This window comes from Phragmites australis, chromosome 7, assembly GCF_958298935.1.
Source record: "Phragmites australis chromosome 7, lpPhrAust1.1, whole genome shotgun sequence".
Lineage (NCBI taxonomy): Eukaryota > Viridiplantae > Streptophyta > Magnoliopsida > Poales > Poaceae > Phragmites > Phragmites australis.
The window spans coordinates 37,200,609-37,218,092 of record NC_084927.1 but is presented as its reverse complement, the minus strand read 5'-3'; the positions used below and the strand labels follow the sequence as shown (position 1 = coordinate 37,218,092).

The window sequence follows — 17,484 nt, the reverse complement described above, 5'->3', positions numbered from 1 at the left end:
ATGGCAACCCAGCCGCAGCCGCTTAGAGTGTCGTTGCCGCCGTCACGGCCATTGCCGGTCATCAACCTTGGCCGGCTCTGCAAGGACCCGCCCACGCGCGCGCTTGTCGTCCAGGACATCGTGCGGGCGTGCCGCGAGCGGGGATTCTTCCAGGTCAGTAGTGCAGACTGCTCTGCTCTGCTTCTTGTTCATTGCATGTCAGTGTAAACTCACTCTCATCTTATTCTTGGTAATTGGTAACATTAAACCAACCGGAAAAAGAAATTACTAGAGACCAAATGAACAATGCAGAACAAATTGCAGATGCTCAGATGTTAGTGCTGATACCATTTCCCATGCAATAATAGGTGGTAAACCATGGTGTCAGCAAGTCCGTCATGAAGGGCGCCCACGAAGCCGCCTCAGAATTCTTCGAGCTGTCAACTGAGCACAAGAAGGAGTTCGCATCGGATGACATCCGGCAACCTGTCAGGTATGACACGAACTCGAGGGACGGGATCAGTATAGCCAGGTCATTTCTGAAGCACTACGCTAATCCCCTAGAAGACAGTTTTGGCCAAAGCACCCACTAACATACAGGTAGCCTGTTCATGAACATTGGTAGATCAGTGGATGCAAAGGCTACTTAATTTGCCACCACCTGTCCTAATTTTATTTTATAACAAATGACACCAGGAAGAAAATGGGGGAATATGCCGTAGAAATACAAAAGGTGGCAATGCAGATTATGGATGCTATTCTACAAGGCCTAGGACTAGAACCACTGTACCTGCAAGAAAAACTTGAAAAGGGAGTGCAGTTAATGGCCTTGAACAACTATCCACAATTTTCACATCGAGGTGACAAGGTCGGATTGGGTGCTCATTCCGACTATGGCTTCATCACCATCCTTCTGCAGAGCTACCCAGGGCTCGAAGTGATGCACCAAGACGACGACACCTGGACGACTGTCCCTGCGATTCCCGGGGCCCTCCACGTCCATATCGGGGACAACTTGGAAGTTTTGAGCAATGGTCAGCTCAGGTCGTGTCCATCGAGCCATGCTCAATCCTGATGAATGAAGAATTTCTATCGCAAGCATCCATGGTCTCTCCATGGATGAAAAGGTCCACTGCGCCGAGGAGCTGATCAACGAGCACCACCCGGAAATGTACAGGGGAAGCAGCTTCCAGACTACATTGACTTCCTGCAGTCAAACATCAGCATGTATAAGAGGTTTGTTGAGAGCCTCAAGATTGACAGAGCTTAAAAAGAAAACACAGGTTCTGCTGCACCAGAACATAGCTAAGTGACATTCTTCAGATAAGAGTGTAAACTAGCTATTTACCATCTAGTTGATGCTTCTCGAGAAGGAGGAGTCTAGTTCTACGTACTTAATACCAAGTGCCCATTTAGTTATGCCTTAGTGATACAGAACAAACTTATTTACCACCTTGCTGTACCATCTACCATGTATCTATTACTTTATCAGCATCAGTATATATGCCGTTAGAGCAACTACAAGTAAGGGAGTATTGTATCAGTAGAGCTGCATGTCTCTTTAATGAAAAGGAGGATCAAAGAAATCTTGCAATATTTTTTCAGTTTGTTTGGTCCTACACTGTGTCTGTCGAAGTGTCGATGCAATCGCGTATCAATAATATCAATGTATTGTACAGTACGTACTTATCACATTAAATGTACTGTCCACTGCATCAACAATTATGACATGAAAGTCGATAAGATTATCCTTGTTCCTTGAAATTAAAAGAAAATTGTGTCCAAACCCATACAAAGAATGACTGGTGTGGTTCTGGATGCAACATGTTTTCTTTCAGGTCAGAGTATTGGCCGACAAAGACAGTGAAAGTTGTATATCTAAGAAAAAGAAAGCGGAAGATGCAAAGAGAAGTACAACGGTACAAGGCATTTTCATGCAGTCCTTATTTGCCAATAGTTCAGATAGAGATGTCGATCTCAGTTACATGAACTCAATAAAAGGTGGTGTCTTTGAGCTGAAGAAAATTCAACAGAGTTCTGAATGCACATAGAGTACCAATGGAAGCACAATCGAATGCATATAACTCTGTACAGCTTCTTCTTGGTCTAAATGAACAATCTAGTGTCGGAGGAGAATGAAGAGAGCCGTCTAGTTACTCCCCCTTGTCAAAAATTTATAACATTCTTTTATTTTTCATAGTCTTTGACGTGCAACTTTAACCATTATGTTCTATTAGAATATAGTTATAATATCTAATAAAAATATAATACCATGAAAGTATTTTTAAAACAAATTTACACATATAATTTTTATATTTTCAAACTAAATATTTTAGAATCTATTAACCGTCAAAACTTCAAAAGTTTTATCGAATCTTGATCAAAGTGTTAAGTATTTATGACCATAGAAGTACTATATTTTTAATTGATATTAAGCCCGTGGAAGTTGTGCTATATTAACTTGCTGAGCCTTCATCGCCGTTGATTTTTTTTTAATTGATTTTGGTAGGAGTTTTGTTTTTATGGTTGGAATCTATGCTGTTAAAGGGTTAACATGTTCAAAAACCGTAAACCGAAATTATATTCTTGTTGCTTGTCGTTCTAGCTCCTGCATGTAAACTAAAAAAAATGAATATTGTTGTAATAATCATGTTACCGCGCATTAATCAAATAAGAATTTTAAAAACAACACATAGAAAGCGTAAAATATATTCTGGTATCACTCCACTTTATTAATATTTATGTGTATAACTTAAAAACTCCTTCTCTCCTTATATTCGATGAGAGGAGGAGGAACCTTTTTATATGGAGGAGCAATATATTTTAAGCCATTGCTGCAAGTACTCATCAACATCTACCGGAGGGATTTGACCGTAGCATGGGCGGTAGCAGCCTTGTCTTGAGCTGAACTCGTGGCAATATATTTAACAGCTCGATGTAGAAGTTAAAATGAGGAGTTGATCCTCCCCACAAGCGGATCTCGAAAGGGAACGTCCATTGTCTTACACAGCTGCCAAAAAAGTTCCGAGAAATTGTCCTCAACCTTTGCTAACAGAGCATCAAGTAGATGAAAGAGACGATGGTGGAGACAACGGCCATAAGGCTACCCGATCTACCCGTGGGTATTGTTGGCGGTGGGGCCGACCAACGAGACGGTGCGGTTTCCAGAGGTGCACAATGTGCTAGTCGTCGCACCAAGGCGGGAGCAACGGCGATCGGCATGGTCGGTGCCATCCATCCATGCCACGACATCCTTTTCTACACGCAGAGAAGAGGGCACTAGTTTCGAAGAAAATAAGAACAGGTTTACTCCACCCCTTTTAACCTTGTGACAGTGATGTCAGCCGGCAGTTGGGATCTCACCACGGTGAGTCTCGGTCACCCAGAGGTGGCGCGCATCCTCACCACGACGAGGTACGGTCGATGTGCATTCGGTACGCCGTCCGCTACGCCAAGATGCGTAGGACGACATGTGACAGCGATGCCAGCCAATAGTTAGGATCTCGCCACGGCGAGTCTCGATCGCCCAGAGGTGGTGCGCATCCTCACCACGATGAGGTACGGCCGATGTTGCATTCGGTATGCCGTCCACTACGCCAAGACGCGTAGGACTACGATCGGCTCGGCGGAGCTTGCGCACCTGCAGCATGCCGCATGTTGGCAGTCCGTCGATGGCATGCTACTCCGCCAAAGCGGAGGAGTAGCCGACCGGGTTGGCTCGGCTTGCCAAGGCGAGGAGCCACCGGCCCGAGGAGATGTTTTGGCGTGCCCAAAAAGCGACACGACTGATCAGTTGGGGAGGAACGATGCCAACGAATCGTCTTTACAAAACTCTAATAAAAAAATTATATTCAAAAGAAATTAGTATGCAAGAATAATGTAACTGATTAGCGAGCACATACTGATAATGTGTTGTAATAATCTCATTACCTCGCTCTAATCAAATAATAATTTAAAGAAATAGCACACAAAATCCAAAATATATATAGTCCGGTACCATTCCACTTAATTGATATTTATATGTATAACTTGGGAATCCTTCCTCTCCTTATAGAGGGGAGGGACCCTTTTATATGGATTAGCTATGTAGGACTAATGGCATATTTGGTTTGTAGTCATACTTTGCCATGTCTAAGATTAGGTAGGTTTGATCAGTTTAGACAATCGTTTGGTTAGTTATCATAATTGTGATAAGATTCATTTTCTACTACTGCAATCCCATGTGTTAGAGACTAAAAAAATATGACAAGATTTTGTTATGTTGCCTAAGGTGAGGCGCTGATTTTATTCGCTACAAATGTGACAGTTTAGATAAAAAAGAAATATTTGGCAAGCTTAGATACTTTTAGGTTGTGAACAAAACATGCCATGAACTTGCTACCACTAATGGTCCTGAAGCACATGTCCATGAGCCTAGTTTAGATTAAGTATCCACATGAGTAGTCCATTAGATGAGCCTATATTGCTAACAGATATAATGTTTTTTATAGGTTCGAAATATTAATCGTCTCGGTAAGACTGCTAAGCTGCCATCAAGGGGAAAAAACTGGGCTCAATCTGTGATGGAACCTGAGAACCGTATGGGGACAAAGCCCAAGCCCAGTAAGGCATTAAGACGTTAGCTCGGCCTTCACACCTCACAAATACCTAGCACAGAGCCCATTATGAGCCACCTATCGGGCGGCGGTGTCGGCCGCGGCGGGCTGGTGGGCCACTCGCCTCTTCTTCTCCGGTGCAGGCAAAAGGGGAGCGGATCGGAAATCAAAGCCGGCGCCAGCGATTGCAACGACGTTCCAGGTACGGTCGTTTTCCTCTCCCATTTTGATTTCGCTTCGGTATCGTCTGAGAATCATCAGTTTCGAAAAATCACGCGTCCAATCTAGTCGAGGACGTGTCTTGTCGGGTCTTCGATTCATGCAGCCTCGGAAGACTCATCTGGATTTGGATCTGAAGAATTCCCAACCTCACAACAGTGGAGTTTGCCCTAGTTTGAAAACCTGATGGGCATCATTTTTTCTGGGGTCTCTCTGTATGATTTGATTTCGTTGGGCATCTCATAATTTGTTGTTCTGGGACTATTAATCGGCAATTGTGTTAGCATGCATCCTTTTAGCGCATTTGGAGTAAAAGTTTATCTTCGTAATTGTTATGGCGAAAAACATAAGTTGGTCAGTGAAACACAAACTGCATGCTCTTGTTGGCTTTTTCCTTGCCCCTGCTTCATGTACTATTCATGCCAAGACCAGATTATTCAGAATCTACTTGTACTCAGTCATCACTCATCACCAATGAACATATTCTCTGTAGCACTAATGAAAGCTCTGGCCTCTGAGAGATTTTAGGATTCAATCTATTGCATACATGAGGGGATCAAGTGGGAATCCGTTAACCAATTACGGTTGACTGACAAAGGCATGCGGGAGGGGTAGCTATGATATCCAGAAGATGCATGCATTGGATCCAATTTTCAAGGTTTGAAAGGAAATGACTTCAGTTCTATTGACCATTCCCCTCGTAAAAATAAATATTGACCACTTCATGAAGACTAGTGAGTTGTAACCTCCTATTGGCTTTAAAAGGAATTGAATTGAAATTGAACAGCAACCATCTCATAAGCACAAACTAATTAATTGGCATGCTTAATATATAAAAATATTTTACATTGAGCCATCTGAGCTGTTTTCACATGCACTACAAGTTTTCAGAGATGATTTTTTGAGCCTAAAGGGTGTGGATGATGGCCAAAGATGAGTACACATGCGAGTTACAAATGCTTCATGTAAAACTGGAAATGGAAAGCTGCAGCCAAAGGTATGGCCTTTATTGAAGATTATATGGACGCTTCGGGATTCAACATGTGACGATAAACCTTAGCTCGATCTGCCTCTCTCATAACACCAATTAGCCTGCATGATCAAATGTTAAATTTTATACCACAAGAGAGAAAAAACTAAATATCCTCATCAGTGGACCTACTACACGCTTGACATTGACCAAGCAATATAGAGTTCGGCACTGTCTGCCCAACCTACCCAGGCCCTTAATATGTTATTAAATCATCTTTCCAGTGGTTGTTGCCTCGTTTACTCATTCCTTGTGTGCGTGCACGTGCGCACTGTATAGGCCTCGTTAACTTGTGTTCTTTCAATGATAATATACAAGGAAACAGGTTAATTGATTTTTTAATACTGGCATCTGTGATAGGTTTAGTGTATACTGCTGCATTTTGTGATAAACTGTGTGCATCCATAAAAATTGGTATTTTTTTGTCACGGAAGTTTGGCCTTACACGAGTAACAAATAACAGTAATCCCTACTACATTATTTTCAAACTTGATTGGTTTCTTCACCTGTGACAGATCCATAATGATGTAGTGGGATGAAATGGAAAAACAACCTGCGGCACACAACATGTTGATACCTCCATACCAAATCAACAAATACATAACACAGAACCTTACACTTGCAGCATTAGTCTGAGCTTTGAAAAAGATATAGATGAACTGTAGACATAGCACGTCGTGTTACCTACTTTTGAACTTGTAGTGAAGATTATACCCTAATTACGCTCCTCAACCTTAGAGTCTAAGGCTTTCAAGAAAGTTCCTGTGCTTGTTGTCGATATTAGCTATGAGATGGTCGAGGAAGTCATTAAAGCTGCTCTCTTTGTATTTCTGGGGATTTTGCTCGTCCACAAGGTCCTTGGCGCAGGCGACCTTCTCATGTAGTGCAAAACCATGAATGCTAGCTATAGATATCCTTGCTTCTTCAGGATTCAGAACGGCACTGTGCACAACAGTCTTAATTCGGCCATTGCTCAGGACTTCCATGTGGTCTCCAACGTGGACATGGAATGCATGTGGGAGTTGCTGGACCCTCTTCCAGCTGTTGCTGCTGCGGTCAACAACTTCAAGGCCCTGACAACTTGTGAGCAAGATGGTGAGGAATCCATAATCAGAATGTGGAGCCAGCCCTATAGTCGTAGCACCTTGTGATGCTTTAGGGTAGCAGTTCACTGACAATAGTTGCAAGCCTTCCTGAAATTTCTCATGCAGGTATTCCTTGCCCAATCCCAGGCCTTCTAGTATTGCTTCCATCAATTGCAAAGCCACCCTCCTTACTTCAACAGCATACTTTCCCATGTATTCCCTGGTTTCAGTAAACAAAAAAGATTTATGTTAGTTCTCACAAACATTCACACTAATTCTCCAAGTTTGTAAAACGAAATTGAAAAAAGCTGTTTTGCCTGTAGATTGGTGATTGGCGTGGCCAATATTGAATCCAATCACTGAGTGGATGGGCATAATGCTTTAGGAATGCCCGTGACATGCTAATGCTATCTTTTGAGCTGGTGTCATATCTAATAGGCTGTCGGAGGTCATCTGATGCAAACTCCTCCTTTGCTTCACTTGGTAGTTTGAAGAAATCTGAAGCTGCGTCAACAGCAGCATCCATGACGGATTGACTGATCCCATGGTTTATAACCTGCAAATAGAGCAGTCAGCAGAGATTTGGACAAGTAAGCTTTCTTTGTTCCCTTACCACCTGCTAGTTAGTTGAGGATCTGGCGAGGGTTTATATAAAGGAAATAGCTTAAGTTCTCTTCTGATAACAAATTCGGCAAATCACTCAAGGCTGAAATGCTCATAGCACTAAGAAAACTGAGAATGTGACACGCATGACAGGAAGCCCTATAATCTGCCATTCGTAAGTACTAAGGCTAATGTGATGAAAACCGAAGGGCAAGATGGAAATTGAAGTTCTTCTCAACTTCAGGTTAGCTGTCAGTTTCCATGCTACTGAGGGACAACGTGGAGTTTGTCTTCCTCCTCGTCTTCCAGTACTATGCCATTTGAGTGAAACCCCAGACAACTAATTAGCGTGGTCAAGTACTCGAGTGTGCTACATATACTCCAAATCTCACATATCTTAAAGCATCAGGCTCTTCATTTTGGGAGGCAAAAATAGGAATAATGTAGTTCATCAAACCATGCAGTTGAGTAGACAGATTGCTCACAGGTTCACTGCCGGCAGTGAGATAGAATTTATCAGTGCCAGTTCTTAAGAAAAACAGGGAGTGTTAGTTATTATTATTATCAGTTTTTCTAAAGAACCGGTACTGAAAAGTTATTATCATTGCCGGTTTTTCTCTGATGGAACATTTGTGCTGGTCGAACTGAGTGAACTGGAGCCGAGCCATCAGTGATAGCCGGTCGCGGACTGTGGTTTATGTGGTAGTGTCATATCATATAATCTTCTGATTGTGCTAATGGCGGGATGATGTCAAGTGCTAGCTGCTGGGTTTCAAAGAAGGTCCGAAGCCAGAGCTTCTAAGATTCATGTAGTTTATCTTTTGCAGAATTGCAATATTGCTTCAACTAGGATATGGTTAGTTGCGTCAGTTTTTTCCTTGGACAAATCATCTTCCTTGGTTGACTATATCAGAGTTCAGAAGTGGCAATGTCTTGTCAGGTTAAGACGAGTGGAAGAGGCCAAGGTAAAGAAAAAGGAAAGGACAAAAAGAAAAAAAAAAAAGTAGCACATCTATACTATATATTAAACGGCCAAGATTTGGAGGCCTCTCTAAGGCACTGTAGCATATACTGTAGCATTTAATCCTCTTATGCACGTGTAAAGATGTGCATATATATAAGTATATGTATCTGTACATCTATGCTTATACGTATGTTTACACATATACATATAATTTTGATTTTTGATAAATTTCAGCAAAAATGTCGAATGGAATATTAGTTATATTGATAAATCGGCTGAAATAATCTAAAATACAGAGAAAAATATCTGAAACTTTAAAAAATATGTAATAAATTTTATTAGGTTTGTATTACTTTCATCTACATGTTGAATGAAATATTAGTTATATTGATAAATCAATTGAAATAATCTAAAATGTAGAGATATCTAAAATTCAAAAAAATATGAAACAAATTTTGTTAGGTTCGTATTACTTTCATCTACATATGAAAAGTATATGTATGCATAAAAATACTACTGTTTTCTCTATAATTAAGTGAATGTATTAAATATTTATAAATTTATAAATAAATATTGATATGTCCAAAACTGGTGAATTCAATTTTTTTAGTCTTTTTTTATCATGCTCTATGAAAAAAATAACAGACGTGATGTAGACACACCAATCAACCTAGTTGTTCTTAAGGAGCATACCTGGAAGTACCCTAGATCACGGCATGCTTTGGCGATATCATCGATCACTCGAGATCGTGTCGTGGAATCAAGGCTGAGGTGACCGAGGTTGATCACTGGCATTGGCGGCGGGTGAAGGTCCTCCGACGGGAGCTGCTTCTCAGGGACAGTCCTTGACAAGTCAGACATGTTGACTGACAAACCACAGCACCAGAGACAGAGGCTCACTCCACTATTCAGTACCAGAATATGGTACGGGGTACACCCGTTGTGGCTCCATCTACTTATAGGCTGATCGTCCCAGGTACGCGAAAAACCGTCTCTTGGCCTTGCAGTGCTTGCTTCAAAGGAATGAGAAGAAGGTACATAACAATATAACATACACCTGGTCACCTTCACCTGGACAGTGCTCGCTCCAGAGAAAAGGTCATACACCTGGTCACCTTCACCTGGACAGCGCTCGCTCCAAAGGAAAGGTCAAGGCATATGCACGGCACCTCGATAACGCCTCGCCGCACCTAGTCAAGCAGCAAAAGAAAGATCGGCTAAAGTGAACTCTCTCCGCGGGCGGCACGACACCCCCCCAAGCTCGCGGTTCGGAGTCGTGTGCGAATGCGACGGGTGGGAGTCGGAACACGTGCACCTTGCGGCGGCGGCGGCGGCCGTGAACGTCGTAAGCCGCGGCGGCGGTCCGCGGAGATGCGAGTCACGGTTTCGGAAGCGCCAGCCGCCTGGTCGTGAGCAGCTGCGGATGTAGGATGGACAGCTAGAGGCTCATCTCTTTCCTTCCTTAATCCCTCTTCTTTTTCCTATTTCTCTTATTATTCCTCGTATCTCTCTTCATCTTCATAAAGCACAAGAGGGTGAATGAGTTGAGTCCCCCGTGCCCCCTAATATCCTAACAAGGATCCCCTAATGTCGCGCGTCGTTGCTAACGTGTGAGATCGAACCCACGCGTCAGCGATAAGTCATTGTGACATCGACGTCAGGAGATCTAGATCCACCTCTGGTCATAAACAAGTATGAAACCATGGTAAAAGGATCTCATCATATTAGGATCTCATCACTTCTTGCCAAAAGAGGGGTGGGGCGGACGTCCCAAACTGGCTGATTCTCACCCACTTGTCATGGAAGTGCCTCTCTCTGCATCATCCGATTGCAAATAAAAGCAAAATCGGTTCCTAAGTGCAATAGTTGAGCGTAGTTTCACTTTTACATTATGGATTTCAACCTAGACATTTTTTTCATCATTGCTACACAGCATAAATCGCAAGAACATAGTGACCCGTGACATGATGAAACTTCAAACTTCAAACACTGCAATATAGGTGTAGATCTATCTCTAAATGGCCATAACCCTGATTTTTTATCCAGGAAAATAAAATCGTTTTCCTCTTGAAAAAGAAAGAAAGATAAAAAAAAGAAACTTTTTTTGTAAGAAGGCGAATTCAGCCCGCGGTAAAAGCAGATGCCCAGTCCGGGAGTCCGGACCCACCGAACGCTACAAGTGTCTGCATCAACAGTGGAACAAAGGGTGACTGAAAAAAAAAACCACGCGGCAAGAAGAGGGGTAAAAAATGGAGGCGTCCGCGGACGGGGGGGCAGCGGCCGCCGCAGCCTCGCGAACGATGCGGTGGGCGGGCCGCGCGGGGCATCTTGGCGGCGTCCCGCGCGCCGCGATGTTCGCCGCCGTGGGCGCGTTCGCCAAGGCGTACGCCTCGCTGCTCAACACCACCACCGTCCACAACGCCGACGACCTCCTCCGACTCGTCTCGTCGAGGCCCGCTGGCACGCCGCTCCTCACCGTCAGCAACCACATGTCCACGTATGCTCCCCCTACCCTCCTCAGTCCTCACGCTTCTCGGTGCCCCATGTATTACTCTCGGAGATGTGTCGTGTTGCTAGGTGCTTAGTGCTTGATCTGTCGTAGTTTTGGCACCTGGTTATAAAACCAGGCCGATTTTAGTCTGTTACTCGGATACTTTCTGGATTATATTTTCGCCAGCATTGCTGCTACATCTCAGGGCCTGCAGTGGATCTCGGACTTTTTTTTTTCCTGAGCACATGTGAATCTATTAGCATTAGCATCCATGGATGTCATTCTTCCTGTATTGGGTAGAGACACAGACATGTGTCCCTGAGACGCCCCCTGGCTCCTACACGTAGCAGTGTTGGGTTTTTACTTCAACTGTTGAAATTTCGTTAGATGCATTCTAGGCATGGGGGTAGCTTGAACTGACATTTGTTTAGCTGTGCTTATTGATCCTTTTTAGAACAACTTCAATTGTTGCATCATTCCTTACGTACCACCATGGTACCACTACCACCACGACAAACACTTTATGTTAGTAACGGAACTACTTAAGTCTAAGGAAGCTACAACGTGTTCATTTTGGCCATAAAATGCATATGAAAGAACAAAAGGATATATATTACTTGTAATTGTTGTGCTGATATGTCACTGTATTTTACACGTGTTATCTATTAGTGAAAGTGGTAGTTATGAACTTGTTAATTGTGTTCAGTTTGCTGTATATAATTTTCATTTGTCGGCAGTTTTGGTAATATTAGGTTATTTTTATACTTGTTTTGTATTAGGGTAGATGATCCGCTTATGTGGGGATTCAAGGGTTTTCCCACTACAGATGCACAACTTGGAAGGTGGGTGCTGACAGCAGAAGATATCTGCTTCAAGAATGTAGTTTTGTCTTACATGTTTCGACTTGGTGAGTCTTCATATGCTTCTTTGTTGTACCTGCTGTCTTCTATTGATGTTCAAGGTCCAAAACTACTCCGCCTGCTAAACTGTGACAGATTGGTTAGGGATGTGGGTTTGTGGGTGAAAGTGGAACTTGTAGACAGTAAGGTTTCTGTGACTTCTCATAAACCTACGATGATGGAACATCTTGCAACTTAGGTAACAGTTCATTTGAAGATATGAGATGTTGCCTTAGTAGAGCCATTTTCAGATGTTTCCAGTGAAGCATGCAAGAAGGAAAGAGTCTAACAAAATCCTATTGAATCCAGTGGGCAGTCATTTGGTCCTTTTTACGAAACCCAATTCCATTGTGCTAGCAACCTTCTAGAATTCAGTTTGTATGCTAACATTTGAGTTCATATTTTTATGGCAATCAATTCACTGTGACCAAGAGTAGTGAATTGATGAGTGTTGGAGATTACATTAAAAAAATGGCCAAACTTTATAGCATTCTATATTAGTATCACTCCTTTTTGGATTATGTTTGGTATAGTTCTGTGTTCTGGATTTGCTATATAGATGTCACTGGCCGTTGTATTCAGTCTCTCTTTTCCAGTATCTTGTATCAAAGGACATCATTTGATGTAACCATGCTATGTGTAGTGGTAGTAGTACAAGAAGCACTGCTATCATATCTAACACCTCTGTCATCTCTAGTTTAACTGCTATTCAAAATTTCAGTGCTTGTTCTCTTTTTTGTCGTCTATATTATTCTGTTTTTCTTCTTTTTCTCTTTTGAGGTGATATCAGTATCAGTGACTCAGTGTGCATCTTATCGTTTGATCCTTAAAAATAACTGTATGCTCAGGGAAATGCATACCGATCACAAGAGGCGCAGGAATCTATCAAGACCATATGAATGAAGCCCTTGAAGTACTTAGCGATGGAGGCTGGGTATGGACAATTTCTTCAATTCTGTACCCATAATTCATTCTTTGATTAATAGCCACCAAATCTCTGCTTATAGATCCTGGCCTTCATTTAATTCCCAATTTTGTCATGACATATTCAAACAGTTGCATTCATTCCCTGAAGGAAAAATAGCACAAGATTCTCAGCCAATTAGAAGATTGAAGTGGGGAACTGCCAGTCTTATTGCCCGAGCACCTATAACTCCAATAGTTTTGCCAATTGTTCACTCAGGCTTTGAAAAGGTACACGGAACTGACATGGCATCCTTTTAGCATGCTTTGCATCTCCTAGCTGCACTACAATGAAGAAAAAATGTTATATGGAAATTTCTTTCTGAAATATGAATATGTTCTTAGCATTTTGCCCTTTACTTTCAGGTCATGCCAGAGAAATTATTCTTTGGACGGCGACCACCAGTGCCACTCTGCAACAAGGAGATAGAGATCATCGTTGGAGAGCCAATAGAGTTCGACATGGCAAGCTTGAAGCAGGAAGCATCAATGGTACCCCGTGATTCATCCTCCGAAAGGAAGGGGTCGTCGACCGTCACATTGGATGGGCTAGACGAGGCTGCGCAGAGATGGCTTTACCAGAAGATGTCGGATAAGATCCAATCTGTCATGGAGAGATTGCGGAAAACACTTCTGAACTTGAAGCAGCATTGATCTTTTTTTTATTCTTCTACAGGCAATGGCAGGGTTCTTGTGTTTTTGCGAGTACCTTCTCGAATTGCTGGTTAGGATTCATAAACTAGCTTCAATTGGTGCATGCACAAATGGGCGAATTGGGAGTAGGGGTACGTTACACCTGCCGAAATGATGAACCAAAGCGGCGCCGATAGAGTTAGAGCTCATAGTGTTACATGCCGAGTCTTTTTATTTTTGGGGCAGTGGTCATGAAAGATTTCTTCATTATTTATGATCAACTGTTCAAATGCCATTTTACAGAGGCATGAATAAATCCATCGACTGTTTAACTACCTAGATCTTTTTTACCTGTCTTGTGTCTATTGCTATCAAGTACTGTATATCAGCATTACGTTTTTCCATCCAATGTATTGAAAAACGTATCTGCACTTGGAAGGCAAGGTTACTTAACGCCAGATCGAATCGTGTCCCCAAAATGGGGACCAGCCCAGAGCTGTGCCACTTGATCTATAGCATACGCCCAACTGTGTAGATCTTTGGATCCTCTGGAGGCCCAGAAGAAACAGTTTTGGGCGCTGGACGGATCCAATGACAATTCTTGCCCTCATATGCCAGAATTGAACTTTTATTCTCGAAAGAAAAAAGAACAATACTTCCTCCAGTCAAAGATACTTACGTTTTAAATATGGCATGATTTTCAATGTGGACCTTTGATCACTATTTCTACTAAAAAATATTTATAAATCTAATATTTTATAATATTATAAAAGTATTTTTCAAAACAAATATCCGCATATGATTTTTATGTTTCTACACTAAATATTTTAAAATATTATTGATAGTCAATATTTTAAATGTTTGATCAACCTTATTCAAAAGGTATTTGTGACGGGAGGAAGTAACACGTAGGAATACAGTAACATAGATAAATCTGAAGAATAAGCATAATTTTGTTGTTGTTTCACCTTGCGAGTTGGAGGAGACCAGTGGAGACTAACATGATCTGATAACTGTGCTCACTAGCTCCCACTACTATTTTCGCTAGTTCTTCCGAAAGCGACCCAACACGACACACCGCACACGGACAACGGGGGAGCCATCAGCCATGCGGCAGCAAAGACAAACTGTTTTGCCTGCGCCTGCCTGCCAGCTCCTGCAGCTGTCCTACAACTCCTGCATGCACGCCGGCACCATATACAAAGGAGGTTATTTATATCTATTATTTTAGACTCATCTAGCAAATACAAATGTATAAAGGAAAGCTTGATTTAGGGCTGTAAAAAAGTACAAAATTTATGGGCTACTTGAACTTGACTTGCTATAGGTTTAATTTAAGTTTGGTTCGAGACCCTAACAAATTAAGTTCAAATCTAGCCACAGGCTCACAAGTCTATCGAGTTCGAATAGCCCATTAAAAGCTTGACTAACTCTAATTGTTTTCCGTCAAGGCAAAGTTTGTGTTTATTCACTCTAGCTAAGTTTATTTTTTTTAACCTCACCATCCAACCTAAAGTTCAATTACCCAACCTCAAAGTCACATGATTACAAACACATGTGGCTTATAGATAAACCTATTAAAAAAACTCAAGGCTTGTGAGCTGTTCGAACTTGACTCGTTCTAGGCTCAATTCAAACTCGGCTCAAGACCCTAACAAGCCAAGCTCAAATTTAGTTATAGGCTCGGCTATATTTTTTGCTCAGAGCAAGTTTGACTCGATTTTCTATCACTCAAGCTTAAGACGATGGGCTCGCTCGAGTTTGGCTCATTAACAGTCCTAGCTCGATTCGACTTTCCCTTCATAGCCTGATTGGACAGATGTAAACTGTTGCATTTGCTCATACAAGCGAATATGCTAGTCACTATCACAAAATCACCTTCATACGAACAAATAATCAGAATCTTAACTCTTACATCCACTCATACGATCTCATATTTAATCATCCAAATAGAAACACAACTCAATCTATCCAAATAGTTACAACCAACTAAACACATTTTTTTCTACAGTAATATTTTTACTCACTCAGCCTGCTGGTCTTCAATTATACATATATAATTTATACTAGCAACAAGACATGCTAACAAATAATCATACTGAAGTTGTTGTCGCCGAGCTGGGCTGACCTGAGCCTGAGCGGCCGAGCCTATGCACTCGTCCAGTCGTGCCGAGCCACACAGGCACCAAAAGACGTGACGTCCACTAACGCCACTGGCCTTGTCCTGCCTCTCCGACACACGCCGCGTGATATCCTGCCACACTCGGTCGACGACCCCATGATTAGGGGCAGGCAGGATATAGTAAGTGAGATTTTCTCCTGAATTCTACGGGTACTGACCTGTTTTCTGTGAGAAATGAGCAAAAATATTTGTCACATTCCTGTATTCGAAGCCGGCACTGTTATTGTTACAAACGGAACGGAATTCTATGGGTACTGAACTGTTTTCTGTGAGAAATGAGCAAAAATGTTCGTCACATTCCTGCATTCGAAGCCGGCACTGTTATTGTTGGTCTGTTACAAACGGAACGGAGGTGTCACGTCTCATTAAACTCGGAGGAAGAGACCACATTACCAAACCATCATCGATGAAGCTCCTCTAACACCTGTGCTGCTGTGCCCAAAAGGGAAATGGATGCGGTGCCTGCATTGGAACAGTGCAACTAGTAGTGCATGTGCATTCGAGGTAAGGTAGGACTTGACTGCTAGGTGCACCGTCAGCGCTTAATCATCTTTTGTCGGCTAGGCTGCCCAGGTTTAATCCCAAACCGCCATTTGGCATTTGGATAAGCAGAGGCAGCTCAAAGTTGCATTTGCAAGCACGGTGTACCTACGAAACGAACCATGGGCACTGGGCAGGATCGGAGAATGTCATGGTTGTGAGAAGGAGAAACAAAAATTCAGAGGATCGATCCCAAAATTCAGATCAAAACGGGTGGCGCAGGGGAGCTTGGATGGGCTGTCAATAGGATGCAAATGTGTATTTAATAGATAGTTCTGAATCACTGTTTATTTTATTTTTTAGCTTAGTTAAGTGAGAATGAATCTTTAGTTTTTTTTTATGTTTTGAGTCGCTCTAATGAAAAAAAAATACAAAACATGCATGCTCCCTGTTGGACGCAGCTTGGGGTCGAAAAACGTCCCAAATGAACGTCCCGGCACGTCATTTTCTGCGGGCCTGTCTGTGCCTCTCCCTTCCATTTGGGGGCTTGACGATGAGCCTCCTTTTTTCGGTGCACTACACAACGACACATCAAACTAGTACTCCTTTTCTTTTAGATAATGATCAAGCTAGTACTCTTACACCAACTTAAATAACGCTTTTATTTCACATTAGTTAATACTCTATTAATACCAAATTGTTTACATAATGCTCTGCATAAAAAAACAACATGTAAAATCGGACTACAAGGGCAATCTTTGCTGGTAAGCGGTTGGCGTGTCTCCTACCTAGTAGAGCAGTAGTCTAAATGCAACACTACAGCTAGCACAACCTGCAAGTTTTGGACAAGACTTGAAGTGAACTCTTGAGATTTCTTGACTTGCTATCCACTCTGACATCCAAACACAAGCTGTACATGCCAGTATGATTCTGACTCCGAAGAACAGTTCGAAAGTTGCAGTAACAGTATTGAGCAGTTGATGACTTGCTCTATCAGTCTTTCTGTCTATCGCCAGTTCATCGACATTAACGTGTTTTGCCCGGTAGATTTTGGAAATATTTAAAATTAGACAACATATACAAGTATATTTGTCGAAATAGGTAACACGTTATCGTATTTATAAATTTAGTATCTGTATTTAGCGCATTATTTACCGAAAATAAATTTTCGGTACACCGTACACCGAAAAACTCATATTCGCCACACCGTGTGGCGAATACGACACTGTAGCCCGTACTCAGCAGACCGTGTGCTGAATATACGGGCTACAGTGTTGTATTCATCACACCGTGTGACGAATACGGTCTAAGGTACCGTATTCGTCACACTGTGTGTCAAATACGATTGTATGCCGAATTAG

The 17,484-nt window shown here is 42.2% G+C and overlaps 2 protein-coding genes and 1 pseudogene across 14 annotated transcripts; 2 read left to right on the top strand and 1 right to left on the bottom strand.

The window, feature by feature from the left end:
* LOC133925647 (2-oxoglutarate-dependent dioxygenase 21, chloroplastic-like) lies at window positions 1-1,485 on the top strand (annotated as a pseudogene).
* A 3,140-nt stretch (window positions 1,486-4,625) lies between these two features.
* Window positions 4,626-13,796, top strand: LOC133925192 (N-acylphosphatidylethanolamine synthase-like). 13 transcript variants are annotated; one of them, XM_062371068.1, is made up of 7 exons: window positions 4,758-4,776; window positions 5,685-5,790; window positions 6,339-6,392; window positions 11,746-11,873; window positions 12,714-12,799; window positions 12,922-13,059; window positions 13,195-13,796. In XM_062371068.1, the coding sequence occupies exons 3-7, from the start codon at window positions 6,364-6,366 to the stop codon at window positions 13,480-13,482; spliced, it is 669 nt and encodes a 222-aa protein (XP_062227052.1). In that variant the 5' UTR covers window positions 4,758-4,776; window positions 5,685-5,790; window positions 6,339-6,363; the 3' UTR covers window positions 13,483-13,796. The 13 variants fall into 13 exon arrangements, with proteins under 13 accessions (XP_062227046.1, XP_062227047.1, XP_062227058.1 ...); XM_062371063.1 differs by lacking the exon at window positions 6,339-6,392 and having other exon boundaries at window positions 4,636-4,776; window positions 5,678-5,790; XM_062371067.1 differs by lacking the exons at window positions 5,685-5,790; window positions 6,339-6,392 and adding an exon at window positions 7,396-7,498 and having other exon boundaries at window positions 4,664-4,776; window positions 11,751-11,873.
* On the bottom strand, window positions 6,399-9,592 carry LOC133925193 (flavanone 3-dioxygenase 3-like). Its single transcript, XM_062371075.1, has 3 exons — window positions 9,169-9,592; window positions 7,212-7,464; window positions 6,399-7,156 (listed from the first exon to the last, which is right to left on the bottom strand). The coding sequence occupies exons 1-3, from the start codon at window positions 9,526-9,528 to the stop codon at window positions 6,558-6,560; spliced, it is 1,212 nt and encodes a 403-aa protein (XP_062227059.1). The 5' UTR covers window positions 9,529-9,592; the 3' UTR covers window positions 6,399-6,557.
* Window positions 13,797-17,484: the final 3,688 nt, after the last annotated feature.